The sequence below is a fragment of the Akebia trifoliata genome, chromosome 8, assembly GCF_017979445.1.
Source record: "Akebia trifoliata isolate Shusen 1 chromosome 8, ASM1797944v1, whole genome shotgun sequence".
NCBI lineage: Eukaryota > Viridiplantae > Streptophyta > Magnoliopsida > Ranunculales > Lardizabalaceae > Akebia > Akebia trifoliata.
The window spans coordinates 49,441,078-49,463,444 of record NC_141382.1 but is presented as its reverse complement, the minus strand read 5'-3'; the positions used below and the strand labels follow the sequence as shown (position 1 = coordinate 49,463,444).

The window sequence follows — 22,367 nt, the reverse complement described above, 5'->3', positions numbered from 1 at the left end:
TTGATTAGTTTGCATTTTAGGAAAAGGAAGAGGAAAGCCCTTAACTTTCTTGTTTGTTTCCTTTTGCCCAGCTTGTATTGGTTTCAATTAATTGTTCCACCATTTTTTTTTCATGCATTGCTAACAAATTCTCCATCTTCAAGTATTTATCCCATCGTCATCATCATCTTCTTAAACCAAATATCATGATGATTAATTTCATATACTTTTCACAATAGTTGGGTGGTTTTGTGGACCCTATTGTCATTTTCAGAAAAAAAAAAAAAAAACTTCATAGATATGACTTTCATTCGTTTCCATACTTCTGTAAGTAGATTGCATAATACCTTCATTGACACAAACCTAAGATAGCAAACCCCACTTCCTCTTTTTTTCTTCAAATCAGTATCTGGTCATGCTGATCCTAACATCTTCTCCTGATCAACGATTGAGATTGTTTGTAATGATCCGTACATGCACCATGCAATCACGGAAGCTTGCATGACATGACCACATTCTATGCTACCTTGCAGTTACATGTCCTCCTCAAGGCTTGGTTGCACTTGAAGGTCGCATTTCATTACACACCATTCTCTCATGTCTTTTAGGTGGACAAAAATTACGATCCACATGCAGCACATTTACAAATTGTAACCTATAATTCATTGTAGCCACCTAATGTTAGTGAAGATACAATCAATCCTGAATTGTATTATTTTTATTTTTTTTTCCATTTTTTTGGGGACTAAGCTTTAATGACTGATTCTGACTAAAATGATTTAAAAATAAAAAATATAACTAGTAGATCTTTACTCATATGAGCCTCTTTCATCTGGATATGGAAATGTTTCTTCTGATCTATGTTGCATGTTTCAACTGAGCGATGAGGTCTTGGCTCAAAAGATACTCTCATGGCTAACTCCAAGAGACATTACATCTGTTGGTTCTGTGTGTAAGCGGCTCTATCAATTAACAAAGAACAAGGACCTGTGGAGAATGGTTTGCCAAAATGTATGGGATAGTGTGACAACTTGGGCGTTAGAGATGATGCTCAGTGCAAAAAGACTGGTTTGGGGCCGGCAGGCAAGGAACTACCCACTCTCGGTTTTCTTTTCCTATGACCATTTTTACAAGGAATTCATATTTGCTTGTACAAGATGCAGACCAAGCTGTTCAGATTCAGAATTTTCTCCATGGCCAAACGTATCTTTCAATATTTGTTGAACTCCTGTCGTGAACAAATATCTTCTTTACATGAAGAATTATGGGTAGAGGGTGGTTGTGGACTTGTGTTTTATCTTTGTGAGGTACAATCGAATACATAGCTGGTGTCAACCTTAAATGCATCTGTTGCACTTGTCTGTGGATTGCTTTATCCATCAGCATGGATGGATCTCTGCCTTGTATAAACATATGACTAATGTGAACTTTGTCCATGATTAATTCATGTATTGGTTTTCGCTATTTCGTTTTTATCTTATTTGTAAGTATTTGGGTATTTGTTATGCTCCTTGAGATATGCTAAGTGTGCTTGTTCCCCTATGCTCTTCCGCTTTATGGGTCATACCTAATAGATTTTTATGGTGAAACTACTCTAAAACTGTTCAGATAATCATAACCACTTGAAATGTAGATGGACTTGGATCACTTTTGGTATTTTTAAGTTTTAACCATCTCTAAATGATAATTCAAGTGTTTGATCTCTTCTTTGATTAAATAGGAAAAATACAATCCCTGGTATAGGGAGCCATCTTGATCTTCTTGCAATTTCATTATTTTGCATCTCACAACAGCTAAATAGCAATGGATCTCATGAAGTTCTCATGAAGTTCTTCTTTCCTGATTGATGGTCCCATGGACCCCATGAAGATTAGTATATGTTAGCATAAAACAATGGTAAGTGTCCAAGATGGTTGTCAATTTCTTGGCCGGCTTCATGGTCTCATCATTGACGAAGAATATATGCTGTTTTCTGGTAATTTAAACATGAATCAAGAAACTTTGCATAGCTTTTAGCGCTGAACATGCTATAGATGTCAACATAATACTTAAAATATGTAATAAATCTGATTGATCCATGGAATTGGGCAGTAAGACTAGTTAATTTCCTTGAGATAAGATATAACTATAGATAGACACGTTAACGAACCAAGTATTTGATATAGAAACATAGATGAAAATAATGGTGATTGCATTCTATAGAAAAACCATTGTCCTTGTTTTGAACCACTTCCCCCTAAATTCTCACCCTCCTTCACATAAACAGCCTAAGCTTTTTTATCTACAGTGATCTTCTGCATCTCTTGGGAAATGTCGAGTAACAAAGCTTCATCTGCAGCAATCATTTTTATAAAGGTCGTTATTGTCGCACTTGACAGGTTATTAGTACATGGAGAATGGCCCACTTGACAGGTTATTATTCAAGGAAATGTGACCATAGACTTTGAGAAGCTTAATGAGATTGCGGTTGGGAAGGCCAGAGGGATCACCTACTTTCATTAAGAGTGTCAACAGAGAATTATTCTTTATGACATAAAGCTGGGAAATATTCTATTTGATGCAAGATTTAACACCGAAAGTTGCTGATTTCGGGTTGGCAAAACTATGTAATTGGGAGAAAACCCATGTGATCATGACATGAAGAAGGGGGACACTGGGGTATGCGGTACCAGAGCTCTGGATGCCCTTTCCTATAACTCCAAAGTGTGATGTTTATAGCTTTGGAATGCTTTTGTTTGATATCGTTGAAAAGAGGAAGAATCTCAATGTTAATGTTCCAGAGAGATGAGTGGTTCCCAAAATGGGTGTGGAAGAAGTATGAAAATGGAGAATTGGGGGAGATCATGGTCGTTTGTGGGATTGAGGAGAAAGATGATTGTGGTTGCTCTCTGTTGCGTTCAATATCGAGCTGAGTTAAGGCCATGGATTAGTCTTGTGGTGAAGATGTTAGAAGGAGAGATGGAGATTCCAACATCCATGATCATTTCAATACTTAGCTGTAGAGACTCCCATGTCCTGAGCCAAATGCTTCTTCAACAGGGACACAGAGCGGATTTGACTCAGCTTCCTCTCGAATGCATACATGATCTTATAAATGTTCAACCCCTGTCATGAAGAAATATGAAATTGAAATGGCTTCTACATAAGGGAGATGAGGGAAGATTTTTCTTTGTTTTATCTTATAAAAAATGTTTTTCTTGTAGGGATCTTTTCTCAAGTATGTTACATCAACATTTTCTTTCTCTAAAACAAATCATATAAGCATTATCTGAAGCATTAAGAATAGAAGAACAAAATATGATCCACCAAACCAAATTGGGGATTATATAAAGATATAATTCTTGGATTTCAAATATAAACATACAAACAATTTGAATTTCTTCCTGATGAACTAACTAGCTAGATTCTATCTCGAATACCCTTTTAAGTGGGACAGAATAAGATATTTCAGAAGCATTTCCTGATGATATAAAACTTGAGACTCCACTGTTTCCACTTGACGCCATTAAATACACCCCTGACTCCAGATATTGAAATGGGTTTGGAGGTGAGGGAATTTCGACTCCCCCTTCCAACATCTTTACTACAGTGCTCATTATAGGTCTTGCCTCGGGCAAGTACTGAACACACCACAAAGCAACCATTGACATTCTCTCTGCCTCCTTTCGGTCGTTCTCTCCAATCCCACAAAGTTCCATCATCTCGCCCAACTTTCCCTTTTCAAAACTTTCCCAAGTCCATCTCGGAAGCCATTCTCGGGCCTCACTCAATTTGTTATCATGGTTTCTCCGCCTTCCCATTATCTCAAACAATAACATTCCAAAGCTATAAACATCACATTTGTGGGTCACCGGGTATGGCTTCCACAATTCAGGCGCAGCGTACCCTGGTGTCCCCCTACATCCTGTCATGACAATATGGGTACTCTCCCTATTACAAAGCTTTGCCAATCCAAAATCTGCAACCTTGGGAGAAAAATCCGTGTCAACAAGAACATTCCCGGGTTTAATATCATAGTGAATTATCCTCTGTTGACACTCTTCATGCAAGTATGCAATCCCTTTAGCCGTTCCTATCGCAATTCCATGTCGTTTCTTCCACTCAAATGTCTGATTCTCACTAAATAAGAACTTGTCGAGTGACCCATTCTCCATATACTCGTAAACGAGTGCTCTCATTTTGGGATCAAAGCAGAACCCGTAAAGTCTGACCAGGTTGATATGGTAAGTTCTTCCCATGGTGCCTACTTCTGCCATGAATTGTTCTTCAACTCTGTTGTTTGCATTGCTGTTAAGGACCTTAACAGCTACTTGCACTCCATTTGGGAACTCTCCTTTGTAGACTACTCCAAAACCACCTGAACCCAATAATGTGGAGTACTTCTCAGTGAAGGTTTCCAATTGTTGAGGTGAAAATCGGATGGGTTTTTCTCTTGCTATATTGCTGAGAAACCTCTCCATTGTTGCGTTAACCTGTGAGTCTCGAACTACCTCGAAATTGGGTGGAATACTTACTTCAACAGTGGAAGCTTTTGGATTTGTAAATTCAATACTACCACTGTTTGGGATTGGGATATATGTTGGTATCGCGCTTCCTGCCTTCTTCAAGCAATCAATAATTTTGATTACTACTACAATGATTGCCACGGTAGTACCAATCCAGAGACTGCAAAATTTGCAAAATATGATTGTCTTGAGTTAGCATGATTCAATGTATTTTGACATACTGAAATGGAACATTGTCGTATGTTCGACATTTTAGTGTAACTCAAATGTTTTGCAAAACATATTCATACTTCCAGAAAAAAAAAAAAAAAAAACTTTATTGACGAATCCTCGGGGTACATGCAGTCCCCTTCCCCACAAGCACTAGGTAATTAATGGGACAAATCCATGAAGGTGGCTTCCAAGGGGGATTCGAACTCAAGACCTCAGCATCTTGAGATGTGATCTTGGCCATTTCACCAACCTAATATTTATTTAATCAAGAAAAAAAAATGAATTTTTGTAATATTATATATGTGCATCAAATGCTATATTTTGATGTACCTATGTTTGGTTCCAAACATTTCTAATGGATATCATCAAAATATAAGAAAGAGAAATGGAACCATTTAATCTAAACTTCCATTTTATACATTTAATAATAGTTTTCTACATTTGTTTATGAATAAAAAAGTGAATTTCCAAAACATTCCAATCTGTTTCAACTTATAGAAAAATCGAAACAACAAAACGAAACGAAATTTTAAATCTTTAAGGTTAGTGCTATATTGGGTTTTAGTAACTTACTGATGGCACCCGCCACAGCCCATCTAAATGTTGCATCAAAATCATCGGTGACCGACTTAAAATTGTCGTCGAAACCGTTGTTGGACGTTGTTGGGAATGGGAAGTTAGTCGAATGAGTACCCTCGAATGACATCTCTCTTGAAATTCAAGATTTTTTTTTTTTTTGGAAGAAATGATGAACAAAGAGAGAGGAGAAGAAGATGAACAAATTCACAATTTAACTTCCACATTTAACCACTAGGCAGGGGTTGCTTCTACTTTGAAAATTTGACTTTTAAAAAATCAAAGTCGTTGAACGCGTTTCCAATTGGAAGTTTCCATGCAAGAGCAGCTGGGATAGAATATAGATCACAAAGTATTCTGTTGACTCCACCTGATTACACTGGCCCACCACCTTAAAAAAAAATTGCTAAGGTGACTACCTACGACACTGCATTCAACGTTGTGCTGATGTGTACAAAATGATACATACTTTTCCTTTTGGTACAAGTGAAAATAATTTATGGTTCTGAACACACCTCCACATCAGTGCCGTGTCAAAGGCAGTGTCCTGGTCACTAGCATTGTTAGGAAAAAAAAAAAGTCGTGATAATTTGACTCGAAAGTCGTATTCGGTGTCTACGTAGTTCCTGTGGCAAGTGCATAGAATCATATATATTTTTCTTTCAAATACATAGGAAAAAGATTTACAATTCTATGCACTTGCCACGTCAAGCATGTATAGACCGCATATGTTTTAGAGCAATTCCAACTATCCTTTAAAACTTCAAATATAGAGGTTTTAGCAATTGAACCAAATTCAAACCGTCAATTACTTTGAAGGAAACCCCTTTGAATCACTATTCATTGTTTCATATTTGAAGAGAAGAGAAAAGATTTGAAGCTTCATCTCTATCACTATTCACTTTTTTTTTCCAATAAACCCTATTGTGTCTCATTTTTTGTATAAGTGTCAATTTTAGCTTCCTCTTTTTCATGTAACATTATTTAAATTCCACTTTTGCCACTAACAAATTTTAAAGTATTTTCATTTAATATTTTAAAAATCAAATTGAATCAATTAATCGATCAAGTTTTATGAAAATTTATGACAAATTATGTTTGAATGTGAACCACCAATTTTGCAAGATTTTCTTGCTTATAATGTTTTGTAATATTGAGATTATAATTTGAGACAAGCCTTTGTAATGTTTGGAGAGTGTGTTAATTTTTAATTGGAGTGTGATAAATAATTTAAGAAATTGTGGTGCAATAAGTTAAAGTTGGAGTGCCAATAGCAATTCTCCATTTTTTTTTTCTTTTAATTGAAGTTGAATAAGTAAAAGTTGGAGTGTCAATAGCATTTTTATTTTACGTTTTTTTTTTTAAAATTTATTTAATGCGTTTAAATAAAGTTTTAAAGGAATGAATAGTGATTTGAAGGTAGAACACATTGGAGTAGGAAAGTGGCTTAGAGCCTTTATTTTGAAGAAGATGTCAATTTGAAATTTTGAAAATTTAAAGGCAACTTTTAAAATTCTTTGGAGTTGCTCTTAGCGAGTCCCTTTATCATTAATCAAAAGGAAACAAAACTTTCCTTACCAAGTTAAGGAAAGTTTCCCGACAACAAACCACGCATCCATGTAAGCATTAAAAACATCATAGGACATCACAGGAATGTAGATCACAAAATTTTAAAAACTTAAAAAAAGGAAGTTTATTTTTCACGTTCAAATTTTAATTTCCAAATTTGTGGGTTTTGTGACGGTCCATTTTCAACACCTTGGATCAAACCTAAGAAGGAACCTTTAGTTTCTTTTTTTTTTTTTAATCTATCATTTTCCATGAAGAAAAATAAAAAGGAAAATTATCAAAAATGGGTCAACTATTTTATTAATTATAAAAAAAACACTAATTTTTTTAAAATCTAAGTGTGGATTTATTAAAATTAAATAATTGATTTATTTTAGTACCTAAAATTAATTACAATTCATTAAGAGAAGTATAAACTTATTATAATCTCAGGTGAGATGACAATTTATTGTCTATGTATGAGATGGAGAGTATGTGTTAGTATTAGAAGACCAAGAGGTCGATGATCATTCAGATAATAATACGACTTTGAATATGCAACAACAACAACTATGATACAACTTTAAAATTGCAATTACAAATTCCCCCACTTGATGTCGAACTTGTCGAGTGACCCATTCTCCATATACTCGTAAACGAGTGCTTTCTTCGTGGGTTCAAAGCAGAACCAATAGGGTCTGACCAAATTGACATTGTAAGTTCTTCCTATGGTGCTTACTTCTGCCATAAATTGTTCTTCAATTCTGATCGCGTCGATGTTAAGGACCTTAATGGCTATTTGCATTCCATCTGGGATCTTTCCTTTGTAGACTACTCCAAAACCACCTGAACCCAATATTATGGAGTAATTGTGAGTGAAGCCTTCAAATTGTTGAGGTGAAAATCTAAATACCTCGGAATTGGGTGGAATATTTACTTAAACATTAGAAGCGTGTCCGGGATTCGGGTATAAGTATAGAAGAATGAGATATTATTGATTCTCTTAGATAAAAATTACAGCAATCCTAATAGAGTTATATAGAAACCTAATCATATCTAGAGATAAACTCTATCCCTAATAAATCTCAATCAAGTCAATTTAAGCATGTCTTAATCTCAATAGATATGATACAATGTACCGTAGAACACCATATTACAATGCAACAAAACTAATTACTCAAATAATAAGTTGGTATCACACTTCCTGCCTTCTTCAAGCAATCAGTGATTGCGAACACTAGTGACACAGTGCCTATCACTGGAGATATGGCAAAATTTGGACAATAAGATTGTCAGAGTTCTCGGCGACAGATTTGGAAATGGCTAAGTTAGCACTCAAACCATGGTTAAGTGATTTCTGTTTAAAACTTCTATCCCTATGAGTAAAAGACCCAATAAAATAATTTTTCTATTAATGCAGACTTCATCCAAACCATGGTTTTTGGTTGATAAATTAGGATTTCAAACTGTTGGCACTCTCACATATTGAGGCATCAAATCATAAAAACTAAACTAAACAGCTTTATTGTTGGATCTGATTCCAATCACCCATTATAATTTGTAAGCAAAATCACAAAATTTCATAACCATTTTCAAACATCTTTATTTGCAACGAAATACTTATTCAAGTCCTCACGATTTGCCTTGACATAAGATATAGTTTTAGATAGAAACGAATGGCAAAAAAGGATTATATTTGGGAATAAGGCTTGGACAGAGATTATGTCCTCGTCATGAAGAACTAGCGATTTGTATCTCATAATTCCTCATGATTGGGGTGGAATCTTTGTACCAAGATGAATCAGTTCTTTGAGTTGTCGAATAGCTTCCACTCATACCACTCCCATTCTGAGTCATGGGTATACCTTCCCTTACCGAGTACAAGTATTGAAATGGTTTCGGTGGCGGCAATATTTCCACACCACCTTCCAACATCTTAACAACACTGCTCATCTGTGGTCTTGCTTCAGGGGAGTCTTGAGCGCACCACAGGGCCACCATAAACATACTCTTTGCCTTCTCTCTAACCTTCTCTTCAATCCCACTCTCTACTATCATCTCCATTAGTCCATCTTTCTCATACGCCTCCCAAACCTGTCTCGGAAACCAATCTAATCCACTAGTCAGATCAGCATTGACGTTCTTCCTCCGCCCCACAATCTCAAACAACAACATCCCAAAGCTGTACACGTCGCATTTATGTGACACGGGATAGTTCTTCAACAAAAACTCCGGTGCAGAGTAACCAGGAGTCCCTCTATAACCGGTGACACTATCATGAGTATTGTCCCTATTACATAGCTTTGCGAGTCCGAAATCCCCAACCTTGGGAGAAAAATCAGTGTCTGGGAGAAAAATCAGTGTCTAGGAGAACATTACCGGGCTTTATATCATAGTGAATTATCCTCTGTTGGCACTCTTCATGCAAGTATGCAAGCCCTTTTGCTGTCCCGATAGCAATTTCGTGTAGCTTCTCGGTTTCGATCCTTGGATTCTTACCAAATAAGAACTTGTCAAGGGAACCATTCTCCATGTATTCGTATACAAGTGCACTCATATGCTGATCTAAGCAGAACCCATAAAGTCTCACTAGATTGATATGGTAAGTTCTACCAATTGTGCCCACTTCTGCCATGAATTGCTCTTCAACTCTCTTGTCCGAGTTTCTATTGAGAACCTTTACTGCGAACTTTATTCCATTTGGGAACTCTCCTTTGTAGACAACCCCAAAACCACCAGAACCCAATCTTGTTGAGTAATTATTAGTGAAACTACAGAGTTGTTGAGCAGTTAATCTAGCAGGTTTTTCTTTCTTCATGTCGAGGAGGAACCTCTCCATTGTTTCAGCGTCCATTGTCCAGATTTGAGCGATGTTGAAATTTGGAGATGGCCTAGTTACTATAGCCGCGTTGGTCAATTGAGCATGCAAATCTGTCACAATTGACTCCTTTGTCTTTTTTATGCAACAATGGCATAAGATCACAATAAACACTACCTTTACCACTATAACCATTAGTACAACTGCAAATTTACAAGAATTAGGATCAGTGATTCACTAACAAAGTCTCAGTTTTGATGAGTTTTTTTGAACTTACCAATGACTATCGTCGCAGATCCGCCACCATTCGATGGAGGAGGGGGAATCCCGAAGTATTGACCATTGGTTGACATCTGAGTGAAGTAAGATCAGGGGCAAATTAGACTAGGGATAGGACTGTTTAATTGTTCCTACCGAGTTGTTGTGTTTCTCATATTATATCATCAAATCTCATATTAAACCACAATAATATTTCAAATCCCATATTAATACATCCACAAATAGTAACCACAGGTTCACAACATATTAAAACTCTATATTGTTCAAGATATAAAAAGATTGCAATCATGAATCGAAGTTAGGATTAGCTGACATACACCAGAATACTTGACCAATACCCAAAAACCCTGTTTTTTTTGTTTTGTTTTTGTTTTTGTTTTACTTGAACCCACGACCTCAAAGTTGCTTTACAATGTTTCACACCAATTGAGTCCTATTGGATTTATTAAATAAAAATACCCTTAGCGGATATATCGGACAAATTATTTATTTCAGTTATGATCTCTATCCATCTTCAACAAGGAATATTTCTATAAATAGTGAGACTTAGATTAAGGAATGAGATGGTGCATGTCAGTTTTTTTCAACAAAAAATAAACACTCATCAAACAAGTAATACATCACTAAGATGCATGTACAAAATTATAAGTTAGTGAAATAGTCAAAATTATATATGTACAAATAAAGAGAAGTAACAGAGAAGATGTAATAAAAATATCAACAATTCAACATCAGACTAAGAGATTGATTAAGACAAAGCAATATCTTTGAAGCTAATATTGTTTAATAATTACAACTCAAACTCACAATTGGTTGTATGTCTGGGAAGAACAGAACAGAAGTTCACTGTTGGTGCTTCGACCACCTAAGCACACCTCCAACGTTTATAATTCAGTAGTGTTAATGTTGTGAAATTCCTTCTCATATAGAGAAATTGAATACAGGCATTGAAAGGGCTGAAGTTGCTAAGAAGCTTCACCCCACCTTCCTTACACTTAAGTCAAAGTCGTTTGGTTATCCATCCCTCACTCATTATGAGGTAGGTCTAGGAGAGAAAGTCTCTCTTACTGTGTTAGAGAATAAGATGCATGAGATACATAATATCTCATCACAAATGGAAGGTTGTGATCAGGGGCGGAGCTAGTAAGGAGCTGCTGGGGGCAGTTGCCCCCACAGAACTTTGAGACACCCCTATATTTTCAACTAATTACATGCCCCATTTGTCCCCACTCCCTCACCTCTCTCCCCATTTGCCCCCACACCCTCACCTCCCTCCAATTTTTGCCCCCACAAAACTTGACACCCCTATATTTTCAACTAATTACATGTCCCATTTGTCCCCACTCCCTCACCTCTCTCCCCATTTTCCCTTACACCCTTACCTCCCTCCAATTTTTGCCCCCACAGAATTTTGAGACACACCTATATTTTCAACTAATTACATGCCCCATTTGTCCCCACTCCCTCACCTCTTCTATTTTTTGTTGATGACATTGCCTCTTGACCGGGACTTCTCAAATGTTAATTGGAAATGACCTAAATATCATTTTCTTCAACTTCTAACTAAAAACCTCTTAATTTCTCCCTAAAACCATTCATCTTCACTAAACAACTAACCATAGTTTGCCCCCACTACAGGAAAATTTTGGCTCCGCCCCTGGTTGTGATGGAGAATATTTTAGAATATTTATTGATATTTAAATGAATTAACTCTTCTTGGAAAGATTTTAGATAAATAAATAAATAAATAAAACTAACAAAAGAGATCTAATAGATGAATGTTTCGATATGAGGTATTTGTAGAGATATAAAAGGAGGTATAGTTATATTGAAGAAAACTAGAACAATGGTAAATGGGGAAAAAAAAGATTTAGGTCCAATGATAGCAGTGGCACCATCACCAAAGAACGGTGCACCAAGATCGATTAGCTCAACGGAGCTTGAGCTTTAATCCCATAAAAATATCTGAATTTTAGTGAGAATTCCTGTATGAATATTACATGAACACCCTATTAGGGTATTTGTAGAGATTACATCAACTTAGATATTAAAAACTAATCTAATTTATAATTATTAATTATCTATAATTCCTAATGTAGAATATTACTAAATCACAACCTTAAACTTTCTTTTATTATGAGATGCATTGTCAATGATGCAATAGTATAGAAAAAAAAAGAGATAGATTTAGGTCCGACGATGGTGCTATCGCCAAAGAATGATGCATCAAGATCGATGTGTTCAATGGAGCTTGAGTTCTGACACCATGTAGAAATATGAATTTTATTGAGAATTATTGGATTAATTATACACCATGTACAAAAGTTACAGCAACAAAATTATATGGAAATAGCCTGATATAATATTCTAGAATATCATAATTGATATATTCTAAATATCAATAAATATTCTAGAATATCCTCCATCACAATTTTCCATTTGTGATGAGATATAGTAACAATGATACAGTGTATCGCATGCATCTTAATATGATGCATCTTATTCTCTAAGACATAGGAATAGTAGGATTAGGAAAAATGTTTTAATCTTTATGTGTTTGACACATTTTTTTTTGTTTTCTACATCACCGTCCACGTAAAGAAAAGTGAGAAAAGACCAATCCCATCTTGGAGGATTCCTCAAACTCATCTTTTATTGGTATCGCTTACGACTTTTGAATCTGAGTTTTTCTGCGATCGGTGCCCCCCAAGTCCAGTTTGAGTTGATGGATTTGGTTAAGTCAAACTTACAAAATTATTTATTAAAAAAATATATTTTCATTATCAACTAGATTGATGCTATTATCACAAAATCTTATATTATATCAATCAGAAATATTTAAAAACATACAATCATCTATCTATATATCTGTGAAAATTCAACCAATTTGAATTGGACTTGGGCTAAGCCAATATGTAAACTTTTTTAGATTCTGTTCTTGGCGATCTTCTGAGTCGCTATTCTAAACCCATGCTCCCAATTTCATAAACCCCCCTCCTTCAAGTGATGGGGTAGTGGGTTTTGTCCATCACCGTGTCAAGCTGAATCTAACAATACAAGATTCAAGTTGATCAAAGAAAGTGACACTAAAGATGAGTTTGAATCACATTATAGAGCTATTTTTCAAGTTCCCTAACCTTGGCCAATACAACTGATTCAACCACCCAAATCATGATCATGTTGTTTCATATAGGATTGTTAATGTGTGATGATGATTAGATGTAATGAATTCTACAAGTCCTATGACTTTTAATTGTTGAAAAATGATAATTAAAATTTTTGCCTAAGGAAAAAACCTCAAATCGTGAATTTAATCCAATAAAGTGTGGTCCAAAGGATTGCTAGACAATCATGACAATGATCTTGCAGTGGCCCTTCAAGAATCGACAATTGAAGAAGATCGTTTATAATTCATTAAGAGTAGTATAAAGTATAAACTTGGCAAATTTACTAAAACATGTACGACATATCAATTATTTACCAAAATGGTGACCTGTACATCTTATTTACAAAAATGGTAATTTATCGTTTTCGAAAATATTTTATTTTACCAAAATGGTAAAAATAATCATTTCCATATTTTTGCTATTGAAAATATCATTTTTGTCGAAAGGATCCTTTTGACATGAGATTAGAATGTATTTTATACAGTATTAGAAGGATCCTTCTGACATGCAATCAAAAAAGAGTATTTTCGATTGCATAAATATGAAAATTACTTTTTTTACCATTTTGGTAAAATAAAATATTTTTGAAAATGATAAATTACCATTTTCAGAAATAAGATGTATCGTGCTCCATTTTGGTAAATAAGTTTGAAAAGTTCTCCATTTTGATCAATTTCTCCATGAACTTACTATAATCTCAAATGAGATGACAATTTATTTTGTATGTATGAGAATGGAGAGTATAGACCAAGAGATTGATGATCAGTCACATAATAATACAACTTTGACTGTGCAACAACAACGATAAAAGCATATGAATGCCTTTAAAATTGGAACTGCAAATGCAATATATAGGTTCTATAATCCAATTGAGCCCTATGTGGTACTAGACTATGAGTTAGGATTTTATTGTTGAATCCTTGTTGAAGAAATAGAATCTAATGTAAAATTGATTAATTAGTGATTCTATAAATGTTCAACCCCTGTCATGAAGAAATATGAAATTGAAATAGCTTCTACATAAGTGAGAGAAGATTTTTCTATGTTTCTTGTAACAATATTTTTTGTGGTGTTTTCTATATTTTCTAAAGTATGTTACATCAACATTTTCTTTCCCTTAAAATAAAACATCTAAGCATTATCTAAAGCATCAATACTTCAAATGTTCTTTTACATTGGATCAACAACACTAAACAAGAGATCAAGAAATGATCTTCATAACCAAATTGGGGAGTATAAATATGAAAATAAAATAATTGGATTGCAGATATAAGTGAACTAATTAGCTAGTTTTCGTCTCGAATAACCTCTTCAGTGGGACAGAATAAGATATTGATGTGGAAGAACTTGAGACTCCACTATGTTCACTCGACGCCACCAAAGTCATCCCGACTCATGATATAGAAATGGGTTTGGAGGCCAGAGAATTTCCTGCCCCTCCAACATCTTTACCACAGTGCTCATTGATGGTCTATCATTGGGAAGTATTGAACACACAACAAAGCAACCATCGACGTTCATTCTGCCTCCTTTCCATCATTCTCTCCTATCCCACAAAGCTCCATCATCTCACCCAACTTTCCATTTTCAAAATTCTCCCAAGCCCATCTCATAAACGATTCTCGGGTCTCACTCAATTTATTGCCATGTTTTCTCCTCACCATTATTATATCGAATAACAAAATCCCAAAGCTGTAAACATTGAATTTTTCGGTCACCGGGTATAACTTCTTCCGCAATTCTGGTGCAGTGTATCCTGGGGTCCCCCCCGCATTGTGACATGATCACACGGGTACTCTCCCTGTTACAAAGCTTTGCAAATCCAAAATCTGCAACCTTGGGGGATAAACCCATGTCAAGGAGTACATTCCCAGGCTTTATATCAAAGTGAGTTATCCTTTGAGGACACCCTTCATGCAAGTATGCAATCCCTTTAGCTGTACCTACCGCAATTTCATTTAAATTCCCCCTCTCTGTCCTGTTTCACATTCAACAAGAACTTGTCAAGTGACCCATTCTCCATATACTCGTAAACGAGTGCTTTCTTCGTGGGTTCAAAGCAAAACCCATAGAGTCTGACCAAATTGACATGGTAAGTTCTTCCTATGGTGCTTACTTCTGCCATGAATTGTTCTTCGATTCTGATCGCGTTGATGTTAAGGACCTTAATGGCCACTTGCATTCCATCTGGGAACTTTCCTTTGTAGATTACTCCAAAACCACCTGAACCCAATATTATGGAGTAATTCTGAGTGAAGCCTTCCAATTGTTGAAGCGAAAATCATACGGGATTTTCTCTTGCCATGTTGCTAAGAAACCTCTCCATTGTTGCATTAACCTGTGAGTCTCGAAGTACCTCAAAATTGGGTGGAATATTTACTTCAACATCAGAAGCAGGTAAATTTGTAACTTCAACACTGCCATTGTTCAGGATTCGGGTTATAAGTTGGTATCGCACTTCCTGCCTTCTTCAAGCAATCAATGATTACGAATACGACCGCAACGAGTGCCACAGTGCCTATCACAGAAAATACTGCAAAATTTGGAGAATAAGATTGTCAGAGTTCTCGACAACAAATTTGGAAATGGCTAAGTTAGCATGATTCAAAGTATTTTGACATAGCAAATTGAAACACTGTGATACATTTTGAAATTTCGAATCTATAAATGTTTTGTAAAACATATTGGTACCTCCAAAAATAATTGTCGGGTTAATTACCATTTCGTAACCTAAATATGATAAAATTCTGATTCCGGTTAACTATTCATTTTAATTCCCAAAACATGAAGAGCGAGATGGCAGGTTTTTCAAAGTGAAGATCTCTCTGCTATAAAGTATTGAGATTGCCGATATTTTCTTTCGAAGTGACAATCTTGTTGGTTTTTATTGTAACAATCTCACTAAAAAGTAGTGAACCTGCAAGATCATCACTTTGATGACCAGTGAGATTGTCACTTTGAAAAAAAATAACAGTGATATCGTTATTTTATATCAACGAGATCATCACTTGCGAACTAAAATGAATAATGAGCCGGAATGGGAATTTTGTCAAAAATTGATCACGTTTTGGAAAATTTCTCAAAATCTTTAATTGAAATTCAAATGTTAGGAAATGTTTTGCTCATTAGATGGACCTAATATATGGAACCTGGAACCAACCAAATGTAATGGTATTGGATCCAAGAATTTAACAATGAAACCAAACCAGACCCAATTATTAATCGCATCCAAAGATAAACCCAAACCCAAACAGACTGGATTTGGTACCATTGGGCAATCCTAATAATTATAAATTGTCAATCTTGACGTTTGGATATGAATTGTCAAGAGTCAATGATTCAAATTGTCGAGGTCGATGATTTCAATTTTTTTCTCAAAATTTGAATTTGGATCTCAACTATTTGAATTCATAGTTTTATCAGGCTGAGGGTCATTAAACAAGAAAATAGTTCACTTACTGGGTTGTTAAGATATCGTCCAAAAACTCACGGTGCATTTAGAAACACGTAACTATCACAGGGTCTATTAATTAATGTAATGGTCAACTTAAAATACTCTATAGACCTGGATTTCTTTCTGTTTCTTCCTTTTATAATTTATTTTTTCCTTATCAATGTCAGATTGAATGTTCATAGCTTATTAAATTATCTTGAGATGATGTGTTTTGTATTATATTAACTTGTAATAAAACAGGTAAAAATATGGAAATTAATAAAATTATTGATAAATTTACTTAATCATACCCCCTTCGATTTTAATAAAATTAACACTGAGTATTTTGGAATCTCTATCTAAAACACCCTTGTAAAAGTATTACCTTTTTTTTTTTTTGGTAAACTTCTATTCAACTATGTAAAAGACTCGATAAAATAATTTTTCTATTAATGCAGAGTTAATCCAAACCATAGTTTTTGGTTGATAAATTAGGATTTCAAACTGTTGGCATTCCCACAAATTGAGGCATCAAATCATAAAAACTAAACTAAACAGCTTTAGTGTTGGATCTGATTCCAATCTCCCATTATAATTTATAACCAATATCACAAAATTTCATAACCATTTACAACATCTTTATTTGCGACGAAATACTTATTCAAGTCCTCATGATTTGCCTTGACATAAGATATAGATTTAGATAGAAATGAATGGCAAAAAAGGATTATATTTGGGAATAAGACAGAGATTATGTCCTCATCATAAAGAAGTAGTGATTTCTATCTCATAATTCCTCATGATTGGGGTGGAATCTTTGTACCAAGATGAATCACTTCTTTGAGTTGTCGAATAGCTTGAACTCGTACTGCTCTCATTCTGAGTCATGGGTATATCTTCCTGTACCGAGTACAGGTATCGAAATGGTTCCGCTGGTGGCATTATTTCCACACCACCTTCCAACATCTTAACTACATCACTCATCTGTGGTCTTGCTTCAGGGGAGTCTTGAGCACACCACAGGGCCACCATAAACATACTCTTTGCCTTCTGCCTTGCCTTCTCTTCAATCCCACACTTTACTATCATCTCCATCAGTCCACCTTTCTCATACTCCTCCCAAACCTCTCTCGGAAACCAATCTAATCCACTACTCTGATCAGCATTGAGGTTCTTCCTCCACCCCACGATCTCAAATAACAACATCCCAAAGCTGTACACGTCGCATTTATTTGTCACGGGATAGTTCTTAAAGAAAAATTCCGGTGCAGAGTAACCAGGAGTCCCTCTATAATCAGTGACACTATCATGAGTATTGTCCTTATTACATAACTTTGCGAGTCCAAAATCCGCAACCTTGGGAGAAAAATCAGCATCTAGGAGAACATTACCGGGCTTTATATCATAGTGAACTATCCTCGGTTGGCACTCTTCATGCAAGTATGCAAGCCCTTTAGCTGTCCCGATAGCAATCTCATGTAGCTTCTCCAATTCGATCCTTGGATTCTTACTAAATAAGAACTTGTCGAGGGAACCATTCTCCATGTATTCATATACAAGTGCACTCATATGTGGATCTAAGCAGAACCCAATAAGTCTCACTAGATTGATATGGTAAGTTCTACCAATTGTGCTCACTTCTGCCATGAATTGCTCTTCGACTCTCTTGTTCAAGCTTCTATTGAGAACCTTTACTGCGAACTTCATTCCGTTGGGGAACTCTCCTTTGTAGACAACTCCAAAACCACCAGAACCCAACTTTGTTGAGTAATTATTAGTGAAACTAGAGAGTTGTTGAGCAGTTAATCTAGCAGGTTTTTCTTTCTCCGTATCGAAAAGGAACCTCTCCATCGTTTCAGCATCCGCCGTCCAGATTTGAGCCATGTCGTGCCTAGTTACTATAGCCGCATTGTTCCTTCGAGCATCTAAATTTGTCACAATTGATTTCTTTGTCTTTTTTATGCAACAACCGCATAAGATCATGGTAAATACTACGTTTAGTACCACTATAACTATTAGTACAACTGCAAATTTACGAGAATTTGTATCAGTGATTCACTAACAAAGTCTTGAGTTTTGATGAGTTTTTTACAACTTACCAATGACTATTGTCTCAGAACCGTCACCATTCGATGGAGGAGGGGGAATCCCAAAGTTTTGATCAGTGGTTGACATCTGAGTGAAGCAAGGTCAGGAAGAAATCAATCTACTAAGTTGTTGTTTTTCTCATATTAGGTCATCAAATCCCATATTAATAAATCCACAAATAGTAATCACAGGTTCACAAGATATTCAAGAAACACTAATCAAACAAGTAATACAACACTAAAGCTGATTCCCTTATCCAAAATAATTTAGTGAACAAGTAATATAAATATCAACAATTCAACATTAAACCAAGAAATTGATTAAGATAAAGCAAAATCTTTGAAACTAATAATATTGTTTAATAATTACAACTCAAACTCACAATTGATAGTATATCTTTAAAGAACAGAAGTTCACTGTTGGTGCTTCAACCGCCACCTAAGCACACCTCCAACCTTTATAATCCATGGTGTTCATGGTCCAAAACTGCTTCTCATATAGAAAAATTGAACACAGACATTGAAAGGGCCGAAGTTGCTATGAAGCTTCACCTCCTTACCCTTAATTCATGAGGTGGAGTTTTAGAGAGAAGTCTCTCATTGATTAGAGAGTCGGTTTTCTTGACTAAGAAAAGTCCATCCTATCATTGAGGTTCCCTCAAGCTCATCTTTTATTGGTTTCACCTAACGACTTTTGAATCTGAGTTTTTCTTCGATCGGTACTAGTTTGACTTGATGGATTTGAAGTCAAACTTACCAATTTGAATTGGACTTGGGCCATGGTTTTTAAAGTCGGTTTCACGTCTCGTTTCGTTCGAGTTGTCTCCTTCGCCATTGAGACAATGATTTTTAATCATTTAAAAAATCTAAAAAAAATTTAAAAAAAATCAAACTGATTCCTATTAAAAAATGAAACCAAAAAAATATAAATTTTTTTAAAAAAAAATCATAATATACTTATCAAAATAAATAAATTAAATATTTACATTGTTACCTATGTTTCATTTTCGTTAGTACGTATGTTTTTATCTTCTTCATCCGATTTCGTCTTGAATGGGATGAAGAAGATGAAGTTTTTCCCCAAAACCTTGTTTTTTTTAGTTCACTTGGTTGAGAAGATGAAGAAAAATTGTTTTGGATGAAAGAATATAAGATTAAGAACGTTTAACTTGTTTGTCTCGTTTAACTCGAACAAGATTTTGAAAATCTCGTCCGATACATATCGTTTGTCTCATGATTTATTCATTGATGTTAGCTATCGTTTGTCTTAGATGAGAATTTGCAAAATCTTGTCTAAGACGTCTCTCTTATCTCACGATACGTGGACGTCTCAAATAGATTTGTGAGTTGGTCTCGTTCAGCTTAATACCGAGTTAACTCGGACGATACGTCTCAGTCTCGAAAGAGTTGTAAAACCATGGGTCCAAGCCAAAAAGTATAATGCTCAAGGTGATCTTCTAACTCGCTATTCTACTCCAACTTGTGCACTTGTTTGAGTTTTAAAACCATGCTCCCAATTTCATAAGAATGATGCTCAAGTGACCTCAAAATTGTAGCTCATGTCGCACATCCCGACATGAAAGTGCGAACCATAGATGCTTTTCATCGAAATACAAGTCAAAAAGCATATATGGTTCCTACACACTTTCACGTCAGGATGTACAATATGAGGTACAATCTTGAGGCCACTCTTGCATGACTCAATTCATATAGCCCCCTCCTCCTGCAAGCATGGTTTTAAATCTTGCCCGAGCCTGAGTCATCTCGGTCTCATTCAACAATATACATGGTGTCTCAACATTCACATCATCTCATGAGATAAAGAACAAGTCTCGGACGATATTTTGAAAATCTAGCCGAGTCAACTGGAATTTTGTAGATTTTAATTAAAATAATTAATCCTCACCATCATCTTAATGCCCAAAGAGTAATATTACCAGTATACAGAGACTAGTCTACATTCAAATGAAAAATAGAAGAGATTTCCAGTAAAACCAAATACAAGTACAGATCTTAGATAACCCGGAGACTTGAACTAGGCAATTGCATTGCCCCCAAATCTGCACCACCAACATACTCACCTACCATGTGTTTGAATGGGTTCGACGGTATAGGGACCTCCATCAATCCTTCTAACATATTGACCACAACACTCATTAAGGGCCTCATGTTTGGTCTAAACTGCACACACCACATACCCACCCTTGCCATTCTATCTGCAACTTCTCTATCCTTCTCATCAACTCCACACTTGTCAAACACCTCCCCCATCTTCCCCTCCTCAAATTTCTTCCAAACCCAATTCGGAAACCACTCCTGGCTCTCAGACATATTGATGTTCAAGTTTCTCCTCCCTCCCAATATCTCGAACAAAACCATCCCAAAGCTGTACACATCGCACTTGTGTGTTATCGTAGAAGGCATCCACATCTCCGGAGCAGCATACCCAGGAGTCCCCTTGAAGCCGGTGATAGACATGTGAGTGTGTTCTCTATTGCAAAGCTTTGCAAGACCAAAATCAGCGACCTTGGGATGGAAATTTGCACCTAAGAGGATGTTCGCAGGCTTAATATCATAGTGTATTATCCTCTGCTCGCATTCCTCGTGTAAGTAAGTAATTCCTTTAGCCGTCCCAACTGCTATATTGTAAAGTTTCTTCATACTAATCTTCTGATTTTTACAGAACAAGAGCCGGTCAAGTGAACCATTCTTCATGAACTCATATACTAATGCAACTAAGCCTCTCTCGAAGCAGAATCCATAGAGTCGGACTAGATTTAAGTGATTGGTTGTTCCTATGGTGCTTACTTCTGCAACAAACTGTTTGCGAATTCTTGAATCACTATCATCATGGAGTAGCTTCACAGCAACGGGAACGCCATTGAATAGATTTCCCTTATAAACGGAACCAAAACCACCTCTCCCTATGATTTTATTGTAGTTCGTGGTTGCAATCCTCAGCTGAAGAGCTGTGAATCTGACAGGCTTTTCTTTAATGACCATGCCAATGAACCTCTCAACAGTGTGGATGCTCATTAATGGTTCCTCTGGTTCATTGTATGGGGTTGTTTCATCTGGTTTATCTCTCCGATTGCACATGTAGATAATCATAATCACATTGACGACGATCACACTTCCGATGCCAAAGATAATCATAATCATAATCATCTGTGTGTGTGTGTGTGCGCGCGCGTCTATACATAACTTTCTCCCTCGTTTGGGCCACATATAGCATAGGGACATTTTCTTGTTTTCTACACCACCACCCACGTCAAGAAAATTGGGAAAAAACCAATCCCATCTTGGAGGTTTCCTCGAGCTCTCTTTTATTTCGCTTACGACTTTTGAATCTGATTTTTCCATGATCCGTGTCCACCAAGTTGATGGATTTGATCAAGTCAAACTTAGGCAGTGTTTGTTTGCGCTATTTTTCAGTTCTTATTGCTGAAAAAAATTAAATTCATCACTTTTTATCAAAATAGCGTGTTTGTTTACTCTATATTTTCAATGCTTATGACTGAAAATAAGTGAAAAAAATTCAACACTATTTTGATGTTTAAAAAAAGTGCTGAAGCGGTAAGTACTTTGCTTTTTTCGACACGGACAAGTATGCCCTTCATTTTTTGAGCATGGACAAGTATGCCCTTATTCTTAAAAGGATATTACCTCTTATATCCCATGGATAAGTATATAAGCACCCCACAAATTAATAAACCCATATCATGGTTAAATTATTTTGTCTTATATGAGTTAAAAGTTTTG

The 22,367-nt window shown here is 35.8% G+C and overlaps 3 protein-coding genes and 3 pseudogenes across 5 annotated transcripts; 1 reads left to right on the top strand and 5 right to left on the bottom strand.

Moving 5' to 3' along the window:
- Positions 1 to 1,831: 1,831 nt before the first annotated feature.
- On the top strand, positions 1,832 to 3,132 carry LOC147397489 (G-type lectin S-receptor-like serine/threonine-protein kinase At5g24080; annotated as a pseudogene).
- Positions 3,133 to 3,262: 130 nt separating this feature from the next.
- Positions 3,263 to 5,493, bottom strand: LOC147397488 (rust resistance kinase Lr10-like). Its single transcript, XM_086449185.1, has 2 exons — positions 5,271 to 5,493; positions 3,263 to 4,644 (listed from the first exon to the last, which is right to left on the bottom strand). Exons 1-2 carry the CDS (start codon positions 5,291 to 5,293, stop codon positions 3,375 to 3,377), a joined length of 1,293 nt encoding a protein of 430 aa, XP_086305311.1. The 5' UTR covers positions 5,294 to 5,493; the 3' UTR covers positions 3,263 to 3,374.
- A 2,205-nt stretch (positions 5,494 to 7,698) lies between these two features.
- LOC147397487 (rust resistance kinase Lr10-like) lies at positions 7,699 to 10,515 on the bottom strand (annotated as a pseudogene). The gene is made up of 2 exons (XR_015180255.1): positions 9,917 to 10,515; positions 7,699 to 9,842 (listed from the first exon to the last, which is right to left on the bottom strand). The product of XR_015180255.1 is annotated as a rust resistance kinase Lr10-like (transcript).
- A 3,654-nt stretch (positions 10,516 to 14,169) lies between these two features.
- Positions 14,170 to 15,592, bottom strand: LOC147397486 (rust resistance kinase Lr10 pseudogene; annotated as a pseudogene).
- A 1,499-nt stretch (positions 15,593 to 17,091) lies between these two features.
- Positions 17,092 to 19,245, bottom strand: LOC147397485 (rust resistance kinase Lr10-like). Of its 2 annotated transcripts, none has more exons than XM_086449183.1 (3): positions 18,989 to 19,245; positions 18,618 to 18,693; positions 17,092 to 18,542 (listed from the first exon to the last, which is right to left on the bottom strand). In XM_086449183.1, the coding sequence occupies exons 2-3, from the start codon at positions 18,691 to 18,693 to the stop codon at positions 17,281 to 17,283; spliced, it is 1,338 nt and encodes a 445-aa protein (XP_086305309.1). In that variant the 5' UTR covers positions 18,989 to 19,245; the 3' UTR covers positions 17,092 to 17,280. The 2 variants fall into 2 exon arrangements, with proteins under 2 accessions (XP_086305309.1, XP_086305310.1); XM_086449184.1 differs by having other exon boundaries at positions 17,092 to 18,471.
- A 1,221-nt stretch (positions 19,246 to 20,466) lies between these two features.
- On the bottom strand, positions 20,467 to 22,314 carry LOC147397484 (LEAF RUST 10 DISEASE-RESISTANCE LOCUS RECEPTOR-LIKE PROTEIN KINASE-like 2.2). The gene has a single exon (XM_086451078.1). It carries the CDS (start codon positions 21,966 to 21,968, stop codon positions 20,619 to 20,621), a length of 1,350 nt encoding a protein of 449 aa, XP_086307204.1. The 5' UTR covers positions 21,969 to 22,314; the 3' UTR covers positions 20,467 to 20,618.
- Positions 22,315 to 22,367: the final 53 nt, after the last annotated feature.

Coding starts and splice junctions, on each gene's coding strand:
- LOC147397485 (XM_086449183.1), bottom strand. CDS start 18,693: ATGTCAACCACTGATCAAAACTTTGGGATTCCCCCTCCTCCATCGAAT. Junction 18,543..18,617: donor TTCTGAGACAATAGTCATTG/GTAAGTTGTAAA, acceptor GTAAATTTGCAG/TTGTACTAATAGTTATAGTG.
- LOC147397484 (XM_086451078.1), bottom strand. CDS start 21,968: ATGGAAAAATCAGATTCAAAAGTCGTAAGCGAAATAAAAGAGAGCTCG.
- LOC147397488 (XM_086449185.1), bottom strand. CDS start 5,293: ATGGGCTGTGGCGGGTGCCATCA. Junction 4,645..5,270: donor GGCTGTGGCGGGTGCCATCA/GTAAGTTACTAA, acceptor CAAATTTTGCAG/TCTCTGGATTGGTACTACCG.